Genomic DNA, 21,870 nt, shown 5'->3' on the forward strand with positions numbered 1-21,870 from the left:
CTGGTTTTTACAAAGCGCTTTTCTACTCTGCCTGAGCTCTTACTTTATACAACATGTCTCCTTCACACGCAAACATACAAGCAGGATTTTCCAAGCCTGACGCTTTCTATGTGGGGTGTAGCTCAGGAGGTAGAGCAGCAAGAGCGTAGATTTGGTTTGGGCATTGGTGGGGACGGATGATTCAACCACCGAACCCTGCCCTGTTTTTGTTTTTCCTTCTTGATTAACAAAAAAGGAGAAATATACTTGCCTACATATGCTATTCTACGTGCTTTTAAACCATTTAAAATTACAATTCATAGTTTTATATGTGAATTATATAATGTTAAAGTACTATTAAACAAATGACTGAGTATTTCAGGCTTTAGTTTACTTCAGCCATATTCCATATAAATCAGGTATCATACAAAAATAAAAATAGCTTCAAATACAGTCATGACAATAAAAGAATATGACTTTAAGGACTTAACAACATTACTTCAGTTATAGTACACCAACATCTCTGATACATTAGCACTAAGGGAACACTGAGTGACCTGCTGGTTTTTGTCCATAAAACTACTCGTCTAAGATGACCACAGAGTAACAGATCTCTCAGCAAAATGATGCAACGTTTGAGGCACTATTGCCCCGATTAACTCAGTGAGCTGCGATCTTTTATTCTAAACACGAGCTACTGTTACAGCAACAGACATGGACTACATGCCCCACACAACAACTCAATGTCCACTATGTGAAGCAGCCAAACACAGGCCTGCTCCTCTCACTAACTGAGATAAACTGCTGGCATATTGGTTTTACATCTATACTGTCCGGTCTCTCCTGGTGGACATGGCAACACGTTATTCATGGTTACGTACAGTTTTAGACTGATGTGGGCCAAAGCCTGGCACAGCCTGTAACGTTATTGTGACACATTTTATGAGTGAACTTGGCTTTAAGTGACTCACAGGTTTCTTTGAAAAACACTTTCTTATATCCAGCTTCTTCCTCTTTGCTGCCGTCCTCCTCTCCTCCTCCTCGCAGCGCAGGTTTGCCGCTGCTGAAACTGAACAGAGCTCCCTGAAAGGCTCAGCCAATCACATTGGCCATATTTGTCACATGACGTAGGACTCCAGTAGAGGTGATTTAACTCTTTCTGCACCGCTGGGTGAATGAGACGCTGACAGATCGTTTTTCTTTCTATCGGGTTTGTTTTTCTTTACTCGAAGAGATCAAATTATTGGTGGGGACGTGTCCCTTCCGTCCATGACAATCTACGCCCTTGTAGAGCAGGTTACCTACTGATCGGAAGCTTGGTGTCGATCCCTGGCTCCTCCAGTCTGCATTTCAAGTATTCTTGGGCAAGATACTAACCCCAAGTTGCTCTCCGATGCATCCATCGCAGTGTGAATGTGTGTGAATGCAGTTAGAAAGCACTAAGTACAGAGGAAGTGCTTGTGAGAATGGGTGTGATTGGGTGAATGTGGCATGTTGTATAGAGCGCTTTGCGGACTCGAGTACTGATAAGAATCAGTCCATTTATGTAACACTCACGCGCACTCTGGAGCAGCTTGGGGTTCACTGACCTGCACGAGGACACTTTGGCATGCAGACCGGACTAGCCAGGGGTCAAACCACTAACATAATTAATCAGTAAATGACTCTTTGGTCACTGTGCTATAGCTTACATTGGGTCTTGGTGCGTCCCCTCACGTTTTATCTGCCTTCTCTGCGCATCAGATGACTGGAAAATCTTTCACAAGTGGATCCAAGCAACCAACATTTGGAGTTATTTAAACCCTATAAGACAGTGATTCTTAACCATGGGATCATGGCCATGTTTAGGCATTTCTGTAGATATGTGCTGTGAGGTGATCGGAGAGGCTGCTCCAAAGAAGCTACTGACCACCCCACTTTCAAACGACCCTGTGAGCCACCGTATCACAGACATGGCCTTAGACATACAGCATCAGCTTCTGGAAAGAATAACAAGTAGTCCGTTTTTTTCTCTTTGGAACTAGACGAGTCCACTGATGTCACAAATGGTGCATTGCTGCTGGTTTTTGTTTGTTATCGCTGGGACAGTAGTTGGCAGCTGGTAGAACTGTGTTGGGGTGTGCAGTGATGGTGCAGCTTCAATAACTGGCAGGCATCACGGCGTCATTAGGCAGATTCTCGATCGTGCACCAGTAGCTAAATGGACCCACTGTGTTCTCCACTGTGAAAGCCTTGCAGCAAAAGATATGTTACCAGAGTTCCACGATGTGATGGATGTAAGTGTGAAAACCATCAACTTCATTAAAAAGAATGCTGTAAACTCCAGTTGTTTTGCTGAGCTTTGTGAGGACATGGAAGCAGATCACGTCCATCTGCTCTGCCACAGTGAGGTGACATTGAACACGACTGGTCATCAAGCTTTTGTTGGAACTGAGGAATGAGGTCTTTTCTTACAGAGAAAAAAAATCTCCTCTTGTACATTATTAGTCCACCGCTGAGCGTGCCTACCTCTGTGACATTGTTCACTGCTGAACCAGCTGAACAGCAACATGTTTTTTATTGCAGACAAAGTTGAAGCTTTCAAGAGGAAACTTGCTTTGTGGACTAAGAGGGTCCAAGAGAAGACGATGGACATGTTTCCACTTTTGTCTCACATCTTGGAAAACTCCCCTCAGGTGAAGGTCAGTGACTCTGTCGATGAATATTTCCCTGAGGATCCCAGAGAAGCACACATGTGGATTTTGGACCCATTTTCTGTTGATCCCACTGAAAATGATGTTGCTTTGCTCTCACATCTGGAATCCCAGCTTCTGGAAGTTTCCACCGACAGCACTTTAACGTTGGAGTGGGGCAAACCGGATCTGGGCTCCTTCTGGATTGCTGTCTCAAAGGAGTACCCGTCTGGCACTGAGAGCTGTGAAACTCCTTCTCCCATTCACAACTACATACCACCAAGACCAAAGCCCGAAACAGATTCAGAGCAACAGTGGAAGCTACTCTGAGAGTGATCCTTTCCTCCACTCCACCCAGACTGGATCTGATGGTGTCTCAGGTAAAGGGGAGTTACCTGCTGTGACTCTTTGTCCATTTGTCTCAAACATAAGGAGTAACTTCTGGTTCTGCCAATGAAAAAAGGTTTACTGCTGAAGTAACTTTCAGATTCACTCACAGACTATAAGGCTACATTTTCATTTGCACTTCATTTACATTTTATAACAGCTTATTTATTTATTCAATTAATTAGAAAATAATTTTGAATGTATTTATTTTATCACCACATTATTTATCCAGTTTCTATTTCCTCTTTTTTCCTCGTCTCTTTTGCTGTGGTAAAATTAAATGATCAGTTATTTCTGTGTTATTAAGGCTGACGTCAGCCTTTCAGTTTCTTCTTGCAGTCTGACTTGCTCCATGAATTGTTTTATGTGCAGGTTCACATACACATAATAAATGAATGTCTGTGTGATTATTGCATTGTATCATGTCATCATCATTATTTGACGAGGTTTTAGCTGTCAGAATGAAGTAGATTTGATTTAGTTATTAAATATGAATCAAACCAAAAACAACATCAATGTATTGAGTACGGTGTTAATATCTGAATGGGCCCCGGCCCCTTTGTAGTGGAAAAGTTGGGCCCCGAGGTAAAACAGGTTAAGAACCCCTGCTTATAAGACACTTGAATTTTCAAATGGTCGCCATTTTCCAAGATGGCTGTCACTTCCTATACAGGAAACAGCTGTTCTACAGAGTTCCAGTCACTTGTTTAAGTTCAGAGCTTGTACTCTATTTTTTACTGTAAGAATGACAACTTTAAACATTCCTCCAGAGCTTCTTTGTTTGATTTCTAACAAAACCCTTAAACAGGAAACAAATGTATAACTACAAGAAAGCATTTGTAAAGCAGATGGATCGGGCAGGTGTTTCACTCTAACTTCACAGCTCAGAGGTGCAGCTGTTATTATCAAAAAAGGGATCCCCTTCATAGCGTCAAAAGCAGTATCAGACCCTCGTGGACGTTATGTTACAGGGAAACTTTATAACAGTCAGGTTACACTAGCAAATATTTACGCCCCTAATGTTGATGATGCAGGCTGTATTAAATCATTTATATCCTCTTTACCTAATATGGATACCCATAAACTGATAATTGGCGGCGATTTTAATTTCGTTTTGGATCCTAGTCTTGACAGACCATCACAAAGATCAGCATCTAAATCAAAATCTGTGAAAACTATCCAGGAGTTCATGAAGACATATAAACTGATAGATCCATTTAGAGCTATTTCCCCAACTCTAAGCAATTTTCATTTTTCTCCTCTGTTCATCATACTTATTCTAGAATAGACGTTTTCTTAATAGATCACAGATTTCTTACACAGACCCAAAGTTGTGACTATAAGGCAATAGTTTTATCTGACCATAGTCCAGTATTGCTACGATTAGCAATAGGAGATAGACCTACTGCACCAAAATGGCGATTTAATAATGGTTTGCTGTTAGATAATATTTTAGTAAATGAAATAAAGGATCAAATCAAGCTATTTATTTCAATAAATGACACACTTGAAGTTACGAGATCCACACTATGGGACACATTAAAAGCCTACTTGAGAGGCCAAATCATCTCATTGAGTAGTTATAGGAAAGAGTCAAACATAACAATGGAACTTTTAGAAACAGATCAGGAATATGCCATCTCTCCTTCATCCAAACTTTATAAAAAGAAGGTCTCATTGCAGACAGAACTTAAATTGCTTTATACAAATGACACAACTTCGACATAAGTACTATGAACACGGGGAAAAAACAGGTAGTTTACTAGCAAGGCAAATTAAAGAAGTTGCAGCTTCAATTCATACAGGTAACGAGTGGGGGACAGAAAAGCTTCTTACAGAAGACGTTACAGGTCTGTGAGAGCCAGAGATTTTCCTTGTTTGAGGTGACCAAATACTTATTTTCCACCCTGATTTACCAATAAATTCTTTACAAATCCTACCATGTGGATTCATGGATTTTTTTTTCACATTCTGTCTCTCACAGTTGAAGTGTACCTCTGGTGCAAATTACTGACCTCTGTCATCATTTTAAGTGGGGGAACTTGCACAATCGGTGGCTGACTAAATACTTTTTTGCCCCACTGGATATACACATAACATTTGTGATCAATCTGAAGTACTACTCTCACTAGATGCGGAGAAGGCGTTTGACAGGGTCGAGTGGGATTTCCTCTTCTCAACCCTGTCAAAGTTTGGCATAGGCATGTTAAGCTGCTTTACACAAAACCTAAGGCCTCGGTTAACACAAATAATATAACTTCTAGTCCTTTCCTCCTCCACCGCTCTTGAAGACCAGGGTGCCCTTTGTCCCCATTGCTATTTTCACTTGTCATAGAACCTCTCGCCATTCAATTACGCTCTGCAAAGGATTATAAAGGAATAAGGAGATTTGGTGTAGAACATAAGGTGTCCCTCTATGCAGATGATTTGTTGCTATATATCACTGACCCTACTAAATCATTGCCAAAAATTATGACAGATTTAACTGAATTTGGGAAAAATTCTGGATACAAAATTAACCTAACAAAAAGCATATTGTTTCCTATTAGTTCTTTAGAAAAATTAGACAGTGCTACATTGACTTCGTTTCCTTTTACCATCTCAAATACTTTAAAATATCTTGGAATAAATAATAATTGTATAATAAATGTAACCCGTGAATTCTCTGGCCTTTTCAAACATAATTTTATTAATTTATACCATCAAACTGAGCAGAGCTTGGAAAGACTGTCCAAACTGCCCATCTCGCTTGCTGGCCGAGTAAATATCATTAGGATGAGCACTTCACCCAAATTTTTATTTTTGTTTCAATGTAATAATAATGGATTGCATTTATATAGCACTTTTCAGGACCCCTCAAAGCACTTTACAAAGCCACTATTCAGTCACTCTCACACACTGGTGGAGGCAGCTACAGGTGTAGCCACAGCTGCCCTGGGGCAGACTGACAGAAGCGAGGCTGCCATATCGCACCATCGGCCCCTCTGACCATCACCAGCAGGTGAAGTATCTTGCCCAAGGACACAACGACCGAGACTGTCCGAGCCGGGGCTCGAACCGGCAACCTTCCGATTACAAGACAAACTGCCAACTCTTGAGCCACGATCGCCAGAATAAAAAAGACATTTCTCCAAAGACCCAAGATTACAGGAGGAATGAGGTTGCCTGGCTTTCAGCTCTATTATTGGGCCTGTAACATACAGTGAATGCAAAAGTATTCGTCCCCCTTGAACTTTCCCACATTTTGTCACATTACAGCCACAAACATGAATCAATTTTATTGGACTTCCACATGAAAGACCAACACAAAGTGGTGCACACGTGAGAAGTGGAACGAAAATCATACATGATTCCAAACAGTTTTTACAAATAAATAACTGCAAAGTGGGGTGATTCAGGTGTGTTGACCCAGGGTGAGACCTAAAACCTGCAGCACACCGACCTGCATCCTGACTTTGACTTTCTCTCACCTTTATTATTTATTTTAGAACAACACACATGTCCATGTATGAAAAGAACATTTTCAATAACATCCTTTCTTTGAGTACTTCAGTTCACCGTCCATAAATGTACTTTAATGACAATGACTGCCTTGGAGCAGCTGTTTGTATTTGTTCGGGGAAATTACATTCAAATAAATGTATTTGTCATTTCCACTGAGGTGGTGCTGTGGGTACTGCTTTCCAGCCCTCTGCTGTGGATGTTCACCATAATAAGGATTTGCTGCTGCTGCCTCAATCTCCTTTCTTTCTTAATGCTGTATTTGTTAAGTTCTTTATAGACTTTAATCGGTTTTTTAACATCTCTGGAGTAGGTTGGACTCATAGGATCCTTTTCTGTGGATAAAGCAAAATGTCCCTTTTAGACTGGTCAGATGGTGCCAACCCCACCTCTTCAACCCTGGGTGAACCGAGCTGGTTGATAACCAGCCCTGTGTGAGAGATTATCCTGACCACTAATGTTAGAGTAAGTGAATCCAGACAATGAAGACATCCTGGGTACACTGAACTGGCTTTGTAGTGTAGACCTCTGGTAAAGTAGCATGTTGTGGTGGGCGGCCATCTTTGAAGAACAGTCAATTTCTACGTGAAAGGGCCGTCTCTGCTTGTGAGTACAAGTCTTGTTTGTTCTACAGTATGTCTGTGTATTACACTTGCACTGATTACTGTGCATGTAAATATGAAACACTAGGTGGCAGCAGTGCACCGTCATTTGCAAACATCCACACAGATCTGCACCAACACAGTAAACACAAAGGGAGGAAGCCAGGCTGACAGAGTGCTGCAGACACTTTATTAGGCTTGAAAGAAGATTAACAGCAGCTTCATTATATACGAAGACAGAGCTTTTATAACTGTGCATTTATTCTGAAAGCTCATGTTCCACATTCCTCTGTTACATAATCAGGTCTGCAGAGCCATGTCTGCCTGTCTCCATGGAGAAGCCCTGCACTATGCAACAAGAGTGTACTGAGTTTACTTGAAACATCTGGAATGCATACTACATTATCCTGTTAGTACAGACATACATGTAAGACGTTGTGTGTATTTGTTGTATCGACACATATGAGATGAATCCAAGTCGTTTGCACAGAATCGGTGCCGTCCTGTTCACATGAAGAGCCTGAGGATCTTGGGCTTGAAGACCTGCATCTTGCTGGAGTCCATGCTTTTCACACTCTCCTGTGCTCCCAGGATATACTGGTGTGCCTCATCGAAGAGCTCCTTTCCAATAGCTTCCTGGACTCTGTCCCGCCACGCACTCAGCTTGGGTCTCCCCTCAAACACGTCCACGCCGGCGCCCACAGGCTGCATTGAGACAAGCACAAGAAGAGGATTCAGGTTTAGTCCCCACAGAGATCAGAACCGGTTTGTTCATCGACCTCGTTCCCAGCAGCTGTTTCAGCTCAGGAGGAGCTCTGAAAACACCGGGGATGTGTGCGACTAGTCAACAAAGTGTTGCTACGGTTACTAGTCGGTACCAGGCGAACTAGTTGTTGGACCTGTTTATATTTTAATTTAAGTATTGTTGGTGAGAAACACCATTGATCTGGATGAACTGGAAAAAGGAAATACCATTGCTAAAACCAGTGGTTCCCAAACTTTTTTTGCTGGGCCCCCCTTTGTTTCACAAGAAAAATGCCCCCCCCCCACAAAACAAAAAAACCTTCCTCCAACCACACGCCCATATTTTGCTCCACTGCTGTTTATTTCACACCTCAAACATTTAGTGAACAATTAAGCAAATACAAGTAATCTGCAGGAAGTAATAAAATAAACTACTAACTCTGTCACGCTGCGTCCGCACCTACACGGGTGATTTTGAACACGCAGCTGTTTCGCCCACTTAAACGGCGTTTCAAATCACTGAAAACTGAGATTTTTAAACTCCTTTTTTGCGTTTACGTGTGGACGAGGAATACAGAGTTCGTCACGCAGCGTCAAAGGTATGTGCCTTTTTCCACGTCACGCTGTGGCCACGTTATTGTTTACATGAGATGAACTGCAGAATGGCAGATAGAGACTAAATACTGTTAATCTGACTATCTGCAGGTTTACACGCAGTTACTGTCCCTCCATTTACAAAGGCAGAGGCGTCACAGTGTGATTGTTTTACATGTGGTTGTTTTTTCCTGTGTAATAATGTTCAACATTGCATCAATACATTTTTCTCTCTGTGCAAAATGTGTTCAAAAACATAAACAGCTGTGAGATCCTGTTTGTCTGTGATTTGAACCGGGGGAACAAACTGTGTCAGGATCAGCCTGATGTTATTTGTATCCTGCTGTAACTTTACTGTATAAAGAGCAAACATCTCCAACATGTCAGGAGCAGTTAGTCATTACAACAAGTGTTTGTGAACTAAAGATCAAGAATGTGGGATCCTGTTTGTCTGTGATTTAAACAGCCCAGCGCTGCTCCTGAAGAAGGGGAACCTGCAGGGAGACCTACCTCAGCACCTGTGCAGGTGAAGCCAAAGGGCAGATTTGCTTCACCATATTTTCTAGTCTTTGGCTCAGAATGAAGTTGGTTTGGAAACATATTCAGCGACGCTTCATCTCCTGCTTTGTGTTTGTGTGGGAGCCCCGTCAAAAACCTGTCCACGATGCTAGCAGTGTCCAAACGTTCTTTGTTTTTGTTTTGTTTTTTCCTTCATACCGCCCCCCCTGCAATGGCTCTGCCCCCCCCGCCCCCGGACTGGAAAATACATTTAAAATGTGATTAAAGGGACAATATGCCAAAAATGCACCAACTTACAAAGAAATGACAGATGTGCACTTAATGATGGTGTGACGGAGACCTGAATGAGTTTAAGATCTCGTGTTTGCTCCTCTCATAGTGGGAACACTGATTCTGATTCCTGTTACTGCGGGTACATTTGGGCCGCTCACCTGCATGATCTCCACAATGGCGACCAGATCAGCCAGTGAAATCTGATCTCCAGCGATAAAGGGCCTGTCCTGGAGGAACTTTTCTTCAACGAGTTTCAGGGAGGAGTTCAGATCGTCCAAGGCCGCGTTCATTTTGTCCTCTGGGATTTCCACGCCCATGACCTTGGGAATCATAAGCTACAGGCACAATGGATTCAGTGTGAGTGAAACAATGAGCTTAATGCTGAACACAATCTGATTCAGGAGATGAATGATGACACGGTGACTCTGGGTTTTTCTTTGAGCAAATTCCAACAAACTAGAAAAGTAGCATCTGTCCCAAAGAGGTGGAAGGAAGTAAAAGCTCGAACACGCCGGGGAGGAGACGATGTCTGAATGATGTGGATTTTAAGTCAACGGCTATGACATCGCATGACTTTAGCTTACTGGCTCAGAGCAGCTCTCTCTCTCTCTCTCTCTGAGCGAGCAGACCAATGAAATGGCAGTGATGAAACTTTACCACAGAGGTGCACAGTAAGAACTGCTGAACTCTCTGTTTTCCAGCAGTGGCATTTATTGCTGATCATTTTCAGTTGGCCCTCACCAGCTGGCCCAGACATGCTCAGTGACATCACTCTGCACAGTGATTTTACTTCATAACCAGACGAAAGGGTATTTCAACAAAGCTAGAACATGATGGTGATAAGATCCCAGATAGCAAGGAGACATTGAACAAATGTTGATTTTCCATCTGAACCATCAGAATCGTCAGGATTGAAATGTCAACACAAAACCAATGTTGAAACAACAAACCTGACACTGACATTGAAATAACATTGATTCACTGTTGTTCTGTCATCGTTGATTGTTGATCTATTTATAGTTGACAAGGTGACAACAATCACGTTGAAAAACCATCGATTTATGGTTGAGCGGGAAATTAAAGCTGCTACCACTTGGACTATTCCATAGCACCCCCTCTCACAGTGGTACATCCCGCCAGGTAACCATTGTCTTGTACAGTAGAGCGGGACATTAGATTTACTCTCAGCGGAATTGACCGGAGAAGGCATCAGTTCATGCACTGCACTGGCCTGCACCATGATTAGTATAAGGTAAGAATGAATGACTTTTGTTCTATTCGTTATTTCCACGGTTGCATTTGAATAACAGTAAAAAAAACAAAACAAACTTGTTAATGTAAAGTTTCGGATAAAATGTGGGAGCCCGAAATTGTGTCTACTTTCTTCTTACAATCCGGCAACAAATAAATTGCACTGCAAACAAAGTCTATCAACAAAGAAAACATTTTCGTTTCATACTTTTCTGTTATACAAAGCTAGCTTTAACGCTTCGAGGGTTCCTTTGTTCTTGCCGTCGCCTCGGCGCTTGACCCAGACTTTCGCTCTGTAGTTGCTTTTTAGCATAGTACTACAAACAATTGTAAATCTGTGATATATGATTGATAAACATAAAGGTAACTGTATAAATGTGTTCAATGACTTTGTTACTTTTAATGATTGGAGAGCACCCGCTTCGATTCGCACTCAATTCAAACTTTACGCTGCACGCTCACCTACCTTGCGTTTGCACCTTTTGTCCACACGTAAACTGCGTTTTATTATTTATTCATTAGTTTTTCGCCTCTCACTGCTTAAGCCATTAATATTTCTAGAATTGTTTTTTTTTAAACAGATGCGACCTCACAAAAGATGTTAACTATGCTGTCAGACCTGACGAGAGCTGTTAACGAACTCCGTGAGGAGGTCAGAGCCATCCGCCATCCCTGCTGCAATGAATCTGTAGATGCTGGGGTACTGCCTCTGGATTTGCCCTTGCACAACATTGAGGAGCTAAACAATGCAGAGCCAGCTCTTCAATCACAAGAGGCAAATAAGGCAAAGGTAAGTATATAAAGGTTATGTACACTTTGTAACTATAAAGTGTAATAGCTGTCAGATGTGATTTAAATACATAACAACGGCCTGTTGATTACACACACAAGCACTTGCATACACATTAAAGACATGAGACACGCTAATTCCATCTCTTAAAATGTGTCTATAGGTGAGACGCTTTGCCTTGATTGGAGGGACCACACTGGAGGTGCGAGTCCGCCGTGTAATGGCATTACAAACGAGCTGGCCTCGGTACTAAACTGGGCAGGGGAAAAAACCAAGGACCAGACAAAGCAAAAAAAGGCATTTAAAGATACCAAATATGCATTTGCAGAGCGCTGTAAGTTTTACCGTTTTATTGCTATATTACTTTTTCTTTCTTAATAACAAGACTTTCATGTCCAGTTAATCTGGAGATGGAGTCTTTGGTCTTTGGCTTGTTTAGTCCTCGGGTTGTAGTTTGTACAGCCCGAGGACCCCATGTTTATTTTGTTTTAAAGGATACACGGTACACCATGCTAAGACTTATCACTTTTTCCGCTCATAGCTCTTTGGGAATCAAATGCGGCAGTTTGCAGATTTACGCCTGGTGACTTTCATGTTTATCAGCCTAGGAGTTTACATACTTTCTCCCCGCTGAAGACAGTTAACAAGAGCTTATTCATGTGCTCTAATTCACTTTTTGTGTGTGTGTGTGTGTGTGTGTGTGTGTGTATTTTTGTCCTAGATGGCCTGACGCAGCAGTTGGGAGCAAACTCTATGTCCGAGTTAGTCTTTGCACAAGCAGTGCAGAATTGGCTCCGATACGCCCCAGATCGTTTGGGTGGTGCAGGACGCACATCATCCATCCCCATCCCGGAGTAAAAATTACAAACTTCTGTGAATCATATAAACGTAAATAGGAAACTGTCTTTTAATAAAGTATTTAGCAAATGAAACATGCCTATTGACCTTTTTTTGTTTAGTTTTTTCTCTGTTACATCACATGCAATGCTTTCTTATTTTAGGATATTAATATTGACATGATACATTGTGAGACATTTGGGTTTTTTTATAAAGGGTGTCCAATTTGAGGAATAAGTACAATTATGTGTTTAGGTGGTTGAAGTATTGATGGAAACATGCAGTAGTTTAGTATTGGTTAAAATACCTATAAAGAGAGGTAGATTTCCAGTCATGATTTAACTGTTGTTTTAATAAAAAGCAACTGTGCGAAAGAGGTGGAAAATCAACACCATAGCTCAACAGTGTTTCAATATCAGAATCTGACATTGTTTCAATGTCAGCAGTATTAGAAAATATAACGTTGAATCAACGTCAGGTTTCAACATTGAATCAACATCAAAACCTGACGTTGTTTCAACGTTAAAAACGGGTGCAAGAGTGACGTTAGGTCAACGTCACACTTCAACGTTGATTCAATGACACAGCCTGATATTGACTCAACATTGTTTCAATGTTTCCTTGCTATCTGGGATATTACTAATCTAACAGCACCTACAAAGATCAGTGAAGGGGAACGTACCCGGAGGCAGAAGATCTCGGAGCCGTGCATCCGGATGGCCGTGTGCTGCCACGACAGGTACTCATTGACACGAGCACGCTGCTGGAGGTCAGCTGGGTACCAGAAGTCGGGAGTCTTAAACTTCTCAGCCAGGTACAACATGATAGCAATGCTGCAGAGAAGACATCACTGTGACCGTCACGGCAGACCAGCGCTTCCTCAGCTCACGACTTTTTGACATAATCACCTTTCAGCCAGGCAGAAGTCTCCATCTCTGAGAGCTGGGACCTTCCTGATCAGGCTGATCTTCCCAAAGTCCTCCCCATACTGCTGGCCTGGGACCAACACACGCGCATGCACACGCACACATTTTAATAGCAGATATTTGGAAGAATCACATGATCATCGTGGACATAACCAGACAGCGTCAGGCAGTCAGTGCGGACCGACGGAGCAGCTGCTCTGCAAGCAACGGAACCCAAGTTCAAAGAAACCCTGATCTACACCCTCACAGACTCACAACTCAGACCTGTGCTCGTCCAAACCTCCTTACTGCTGCTGTGAACGGTCACACTGGCGACGTTCTTCGTGTCTGCGTGCGTGAACTCACCGTCCAGCAGAGAAAGCTTCTTGAAGTCGAAGCTGATGTTGTTCTTCTTGGCGAAAATGTACACGGAGCGGCAGGGCTGCGAGAACAGGTCCAGGTAGAGCTCCAGCGCCATAGCTGACGGTCCTGTGTCGGCTCCTTCTGAGCAGGGTGCGGACACCAAAGAGTTTAAAGCCCTCTAAGATAGTTGGCGCCCCGCCCCCTGCTGTCGTGTGCCTCACCCTGATAGTGGAGTTAATGGCGACGGTAAAAACATAAGCGTGTTTAAAAAGCACACAAAATGTGTTTAAACACACGTTTTAAAGTGTTTTCAAACACAAGGCGTGTCCAGTGAAACCAGCAGCTGCAGAGCACTGGCTGGGTTCACTCTCCTGGAAACAAATGAAAAAATAAACTGCGCTTTGAATCTACACCAGTAACTTTTACCAACAGCCTTACATGAGACGCACTTAGTATCTCAAAGCTGTGCTTGAGGTCCAATCTGTTTCTATCAAAGGTGAAGTGCATTAAGCATGTGAGTGAAGTTGGCCCCCCACCTTCTTCAAATCCAACAAAAGTGGTATCAAACGTTTGTGCTGCAAACATCTTTGTTTGTGCTGCTATCATTTTAAAAATATTAATAACATAACATCTTGATGCGTGCTTAATCTTCCAGGTAAGTAAATCCCAAAAGGTTGGTTCCACACATGCAAACAGCTCGTCTCCACTGCTTTAACTGTTAAACAGAGGCAACACTGCGGCTGGCAGGGTTTATTATGTGGAGCAGCAGCTTGTTTAGTTTAAACAGTCTGCATTAAGCTGGGCAAACACTGCGATTTTTTCAGTCCCGTTATTCAGCTGCTGCTCAAACTGTACAATTGAATCTCAGGGGTTAGAAGTTCATAGGTCACGATGCAGGTCTCACACTATACAGCCTGATGCTCTGATGCGACCTGAGTGCTCACACTGTGCGTCCATAACATGAAGCTTATCATACAAAAGCTCTCCCTCGCTCTGTCTTTCACACACACAGACACACACACACCATCAACTTTGCAACGAACAGGTGTACCTGGCAAAGTGTGTGTAACCCTCAGTGTTACTGACATGTTCCACACTGATGCACAACAGTACTCTGGGCCCCACAGTTTTATTAAGTATGTCTAATCACTGTAGACATTACATGTACCTTCTTAAAGGAGAGGTCAAAGGTCAGCTACCTTTATAGGTTCCTGCTATATGTTGTGACATATACACAGCACAGTTGTAGGAATGATAGTTTCTAAGTTCTAAAGCTTTTTGTCAATTTTCAACCAATAAATCATCAAGTTGACCTTGAAGACCACAAGTTTGAATGGATTGTTAACATGACCCCACTCCACAACACAATCCGCACTGACTTTAACAAATGTGCTATAGGCTCACCCAGAAAATAGTGAGCTTTACAAGACTGATTTTGTTCCAAAGGCTTGCACAGACCTCAACCAATCCTAAGGCTAATTAGCACGGCTAGAATTTTAAAAACATTTGTTAAATGTTGTCATTGCTAACATATACCTGTTTTAGAGCATGGTGAGTAGCCAGAGTGCAAAGTTATTTTTACCTCTAAAAAAAATGTGAAGATGTGATATTAGCATGTACGGAGCCCCTCTGATGACACGGTCCAAAAATAAATAAATTGTGGCCACAAAATACTACTTCGTGGCCACGAAATGGGTATAACGTGCGCACGAAATACTTATTTGTGGGCACGAAACACTTGACCGATAACCGTGATCCTTCCCAGGCCCAGTTGGTTGACAATAAAATCTACCCCAACGTCCGGATTGTACTTACGTCTGCAAAGCAACTGGGCTCTCAATATCCTGTTTAAATGTCTCTCCATAATAATGGTTCCTTTCAGTGCCAGGCTTTTCAAAATGCATCTGTAGCTCAGTCCCAGCCTAAAATTGTCAGGGATCTGGGTCTGAGGGACCTAGACCTATTATTGTATATTGTTTACTTCACTGTAAATAAATGCACTGCATTAATCCGCATTTTGGGTCCTCCTTCCCCACACACCCACGGTCTGCCACGCAGACCATGACAAAAATATGCCTGTTTCTCCATCACAGCTCTGATGATCCAGTAAGGACATCTCCTGGTTTCATCTTCATGTTTCCCTCTCACCACATATCCAAACCCACATCATGACCAGCAGCTTTACAGCTGTGGCTCCAGCAAACATCAGCTGATACTAGAAATTAATATTAAATAAATTCTAACAACAGCTGATCAAACGTGCTGCTGTTGTTTAGTGCGACATCTGCTGGTTTCCTCTTTCTGGCTCGAAATATAAACAAACAAGAGAGAAAAGCGATCAGCTGATCACTGATCAGTTTCATCATTTAAGTAGCAACAGGAGAGGGAGGGGGGAGAATGGGAGAAGAAGAGGCAGCTGCAGCGTAAAGACACAGAATAACTCCAGCTTTGTGTCTTTTTCCATTCAAGCTGAAGTCTGGACAAATCACCTTCCTTTTCAGCCCAATACGAAACGCGGCCGGTCCGGCGGCCACCACGGGTCTCTCCTCCTCCTTCCTCCCCTTTCCCTCATCCACCTGCTGTACTCAAAACTTGTACTCAAGTACAAGTACTGTTACACTGGTTAAGTTGTACTCAATTACAAGTAAAAGTACTGGTGTTAAAAAAATACTAGAGTAAAAGTACAAAGTACTGTTCTCAAAAACTACTCGGAGTATTAATTACTTTTTAACAGACTGATGTTTTATTCTGTCGTCAACAGCAGGCATTCGACTCGATTCACCAGTATAAATATTTATGTTCAAAGCACATTTCTCAGATGAACAAGGTATAGAAAGGTAACTTGTTTTGTAAATAAATGTAGATATAAAAGGAGGAATTTTGTTTGTTAAAACAATGACAAAAATGTTTCTGAACATGTGTAGAACCATTTAAACTTTTCCCCATACACTGAACAACAGGCAGGTAAGTGTCTTAAACTCTTAGCGTTTCTGTCACACTTTACTTTCTGAACCTTTTGTTCAGTTTCAGCACGAGCTGGTTTTCTAAATTAACAGAGGCAATCTGACTTCGTTTGGCAGTGAAGAGTAAACCAGCACAGCTAAAAAGTCGTTCACACGCAGCAGAAGCAGGCAGAGCTGTGTTCAGTTTAAGAGAGAGGCTTTTGATGGCTGAGGAGTGCAGCAGCTCCATGGTGTCTGTGGCACAAGCAAGGTAACCATCAAGCTCAGCTGCACTTTGGTCTGGAGAAGAATTCATCTTCATCAGATGACTCTTTGCTGATCCTCACTCTCATGCTCCATCGTTTCAAGATGTTGTTTGATGCATGTCAAGGCTGTAATTGCAAGTAGATAACACAATTTTGTTATTTAAATTTCAGTGATTATTCCTGAACACAAATTTAAAATCGGCAAATTCTCAAAAAGGATTGTTTAGTATTCAGGACAGACCATCAATAACTTACAACGTATTAGGTGAAATACTCACTTAAGCATGTGTTCAAATGTAAGATTACACAAAAGTGGGATCACATGAATCCTTACCAGCCTCTGTTACATCTGCTCTGTCAGTCCAGGAAGTCTTGAACTTGGGTAAGAGGACTGCAGCTGCAGCCAACTCTGGATCCTCCATCATCGCTCCAAAACGCTTTTGAAGGCCATTTTGCAGGGCTCTGATGAGTGGCACGCATGTCGTGCTTGATGTCTCCAGCCTGCTAAGTTTGGACAGTAGTTGTTGGATTACTGGCAGGAGCCATCCCATAAAGGAAGTGGACTCAGACTGAAGGATGTTTGCAGCTTTCACCAGTGGCTTCATGGTGGTACAGTACTCCCTAAGGAATGCAACTTCTGCAGGACTCAACCTGTAAGACACAACAACAAAACCCACCATGACTATAATAGGGATCTTCTGATTTAATATTAAGAGTCTGCTCATGTTTTTAACCATCCATTAAGGAAAATTCACAAAATTTGCAACCATATTGGTAGGTGTCCAATCAAATCAAATCAAATCAAATCACTTTTATTGTCACATCACATGTGCAGGTACATTGGTACAGCACATGTGAGTGAAATTCTTGTGTGCGAGCTTCACAAGCAACAGAGATGTGCAAAATACAATAATGTAAACAAGCAAAATACAAGAATGGCTACATCTGAAACTAATAAATATATGTACAATATATAATAGTGTATGCATTTCTGGATGTGTATACTAAATATTTTTCTACGTGTGTGTGTGTGTGTGTGTGTGTGTGTGTGTACACATATTTTACAAATTAAATAGAGTCAATAAATAAAATATATAAAATATACAGAGTGAGACATGTGCAAAACAGTGGCGTTACTGTACAGTATGGAGTGCATAATGTTGAAGTTCCAGTAGTGGAGGTGAGGTGTCCAATTTTACTCACATTTTCACCTTGAACTCCTCACAAATGCTCCTGATGGCATCTTCCTCCTTCTCATCAATGATGCGTATTATCCTTTCAATGGCAAGGTAGGTTGAATTCCACCGTGTTGCATTGGGACAGATGATCTGTAGCTCACACTTGTCCTCTACCACTTCATTAGCCAAATGAGACCGGCCAGTTTTGTTCCAAATGGCCTGGCATTTTGCAAAGCTTGCACGGGAGAGCCTCTTGTAGGTGTCACTCATGCTCTCTGCTAGGGCAGCGTCAGATGTTGCCACAAAGTTTAGCAGGTGACATGCACATCGCTGATGAGGCGGGAGTTGATACACCAAACCAGAGTCTTCATCAAGAATTGCACCTGCCTCATGGTAGTCAATATGGTCAGTCAGGTCAAGAGTTTCTGGGTCTGCTTCATCTTCATCTGCATCATTTTGTGCCCCAAACATGTGGAAGGCCTTGACAAAGTTGGATCCATTATCAGTTGTGTTCTTACAACTTTGCCTCTAATCTTGTATTGGCAATGGATATCATCAAGCGCACCAGCAAGCATGTCAAATGTGTGAGACCCTCTCAATCTTTTGCACGCTAGTGCTGCAGACTCTTCCTCTATCCAATGGCATGTGACTCCAAGGTAACTTTTCTGATGAGCTGACCAACAATCAGTAGCAACAAATTTGACTTTATCCAATGCTGCAACCAAAGTCATCTTCATGTGATCAGCAGCTTCACAGATTCTGGCACGGACAGCGGGTCTGGAGATGACTTGAGGTTGTAATGTGGTAACCAATTCTTTGAAAGATGGCTGTTCTACCACTGCAAATGGCTGTAGACCCTCACATATGAAATTGATGACAAGCTGTCAACAGTTGCTTGTGGAACATGTTTGTTTGCAGCTCTCAACATCAGGTCTGGTAACTTGTGTATTTGCTGAGAGCTTGTTTGGTGTGGCTGTGGTCTTTCGCTGTCGAGATGTTGATGCCACAGTGATATTGTACTGCTCAATCTTTGATGGATGTTTCCTCTGTAGAGATAAATATTATCATACGTCAGGTTCATACATTACTTCATAACCTCACTGTGATTAACACTAAAAGAAAACACATTTTTAAAACATCATTCAACTAGACTTGAGCTAATCTTTGATTGTTGAGCATAGTATAAAAGAGTGGTGAATTGGTCAAATTTTGCAGATATATTGCTGTATTTATTTACAAATGTAAACCAATTTTGAACGATCATTGCAAAAAACATGAATTTCTGTATACATTCTAAGTTCTGTAATATGTATACTATCTGTAAAAAGAGTATCGACCAATGTATCAGTATCTAAATTTTTAACTCCTTTTTATCAGTATCACCCTAAAGTTTTCAGTATTAGTCAGGTCCTAAAAATACTAAGAGAGCAAAATATGTGTATCTAGCAAATCTAATTTAAGAAAAGGGATCACATACACAAAAATGCTGCCCATACAGCTAACAAATAAAAACAATCCACATTATGTTCTTTAAAAAAGATATCATATTGGGAAACATATAACCCTACTGATTAAGAGCCACGTCACTATGATAGACCTGTATCAGGCCAATGATACTGATCAACCGATCCATCAATCGGGCTCTGGTACGTGTCAGCTGAGAGCTGGAAGATTCATTTGAGATGCAGCTCAGCACTGTGTTCAAGTTTTTGTTTTTTTATATAGGCCAGCTGATTGTAGGCCTGTGAGTTTTAAATGACTACAAGTTTAATTTATTGTAATGACGGTGGTTATCCAAATAATAAGCTAAAACATGCACACACACGCACATTAGCTAGCTCCGTCTTATTTTAATATCAGGCTAACCAATGGCGGTGACAATATCTTAGCCAAAATAACCTTAACACACATGGAAAATAAGAAAGCAATATCATACACGTATAGTTGTAAAAGCTCTTACCTCAATGTGTGTTTTTAAGATTAGACGCTGAAGTCTTGTAAGCTGAAATGACTGTGAGGTCAAAGTTGGCACTGCATCTGGACGCTGTCTCCGTTTCTCCCTCTGCACATGAACAATCCCTCCAGGTACGGCCACGGGCACGCGGGTATGGCCACGGGCACGCGTCCTCCGTCTTTTCTGCTCGTTCTCATGGTTGACAGTGTTGTCCTCTGTCTCCGTTTTGGCTTCTTTGTCTCCAAATCTTCGGTCTATAAAGTAGTTTGTACTCCACCATTCAGCACCTCCAGACTGTGCCTGCTGCTGCAGCGGAGTTTATTCTTTGCTTACGTCTTAAATTGGCGCGGTTGCGATTGCAAAAATGCAGACGAAAGGTTTGAATATTAATTCAAATTGTGGGCGTACTCAGTAGCGACTTTTGATTTTATAAGTAGCGAAGTAGATTACATGGTGTAAGTTGTACTCAAGTATGAGTAAAATTACACACTTGAAAAATTACTCATAGTACAAGTACCCAAAAAAATCTACTTAATTACAGTAACGTGAGTATTTGTAATTCATTACTTCCACCCCTGACAGTAAATGACCATAAATGAACTGTAAATTACACCGCGGTCAGCTCCATTCATATAGTTCTATCAGTGCACGTGTACACACGTTGACAACCGTAACCATGGCAGCCGAGGGTATTTAAACGCTGCACGAGGCTCCAATCGTCCGTTTACACTTGCTCGTGGACTTGTTTCGACCTGCTCCAACCTCAGCCTGTGGAAAGCTAAGTTTTGCAAAACATTTGACTGAAAGCGGATATAACTTGAACGCATAACAAGTACTTCATCTGTTTGTACTTGTTTCTGTTTTTCAAGTTTGAAGATGGCTCGCCGTGGACCCGGACTCCTCGACTGTCACCTGGACTTCGCTGCAGGTACGTTTGAAAATTTCTTTAACTTTAAATGACTGTAATAATTTAACAAGTTCCAGTGTGAATATCAAGTTTTAACGTGATCAAATATGTGTATTCAAGATTGTTTCCCGTAAATTGTTTGTATGCTTTAAATTTTCCGGGAGAGGTGTAGAAATTATTAACGACCGGTGTATGAATACGAAAAAAAGGTGTTACTTTGATGTGAAGGCTTCAAATTTGACACTTTTCTTTAAAATGAAATGGTTAAAAATAGCTTAATGGACTAAAATTTGTAAAATGCCCAAAAATCCGTTTCTGTGGTAACGGCATCTTCAAGCTGTCATGGCGTCAGAACACGCAGGCGTGAACACACAGATCCAGGTCCCCTCCTGACATCCTTTTCTTCTCCGGATCAAAGGCTTTAATGACAAACGATATTTCTTCTCTGCTGCAAAACACAAAGATAAAAAAATACAAATAAAATAATATCAAAAGAATATGAAAACAGTAGAAATAATGGCATTAAGACCCATCTTCTGTTACGGTAATGCTTTTAACCTTATTGGATAGCAGAGAGAGATATTGTACGCGGGGATATTTCCACAGGGATATTTCCACAGGGGTAGCATGTTTACCACAGATTAGATGTGTCTGTCCTTATGGCAGATACAGTCCTTGTGCACATTTCTAAAAATGTGGATTCTGAGTTAAGAGTTTCTGTTTGTTTGTTTGTTTTTCACTTGACCATCATTTTCAGACATACCTGCAGAGCTTTGTGTGTGCAATTTTTACTCTTGCCAAGGAGGTTGTGTTTTTATTTTAAAAAAAATGCGATTGGTACATGTGGTCTAAATGTTACATTATGGTTTGCATAATGTAACATTGCTTAGGCTGCTGCCCCCGCGACCCGGCCCCGGACAAAGCGGATGAAGATGGATGGATGGATGGTTTGCATCCACATATTTAACCTCTGAGCTTTTTTCAAAATGTGTGACATCGTGAATTGTAAATAAAACAGGAGAATGAGCTGCATGGTTAGTTCTAAATGTACTGTAGTATATTTATATAATAAGTTACTCATGTTCGGCTATTTACAAATCAATACTTATTATCCATTACCTATTCCAACATAGTGTTTGCATAAAGGCTTACAAAGAACAAATAAAACAAATTGAATGTACACTAAATACAGTGTCAATATAGTGT

At 41.5% G+C, this 21,870-nt stretch overlaps 2 protein-coding genes across 2 annotated transcripts; both read right to left on the reverse strand.

The window, feature by feature from the left end:
• Positions 1-7,309: 7,309 nt before the first annotated feature.
• gstt1b (glutathione S-transferase theta 1b) lies at positions 7,310-13,919 on the reverse strand. The gene is made up of 5 exons (XM_082537539.1): positions 13,421-13,919; positions 13,058-13,145; positions 12,832-12,982; positions 9,430-9,606; positions 7,310-7,846 (listed from the first exon to the last, which is right to left on the reverse strand). The coding sequence occupies exons 1-5, from the start codon at positions 13,530-13,532 to the stop codon at positions 7,649-7,651; spliced, it is 726 nt and encodes a 241-aa protein (XP_082393665.1). The 5' UTR covers positions 13,533-13,919; the 3' UTR covers positions 7,310-7,648.
• Positions 13,920-16,364: 2,445 nt separating this feature from the next.
• Positions 16,365-20,733, reverse strand: LOC309707714 (uncharacterized protein). Its single transcript, XM_082535197.1, has 4 exons — positions 19,764-20,733; positions 17,829-18,849; positions 16,960-17,276; positions 16,365-16,751 (listed from the first exon to the last, which is right to left on the reverse strand). Exons 2-4 carry the CDS (start codon positions 18,272-18,274, stop codon positions 16,681-16,683), a joined length of 834 nt encoding a protein of 277 aa, XP_082391323.1. The 5' UTR covers positions 18,275-18,849; positions 19,764-20,733; the 3' UTR covers positions 16,365-16,680.
• Between the last annotated feature and the right edge of the window lie 1,137 nt (positions 20,734-21,870).

This window comes from Aulonocara stuartgranti (assembly GCF_965226115.1).
Source record: "Aulonocara stuartgranti genome assembly, chromosome: 6".
NCBI classification, from domain to species: Eukaryota; Metazoa; Chordata; class Actinopteri; order Cichliformes; family Cichlidae; genus Aulonocara; species Aulonocara stuartgranti.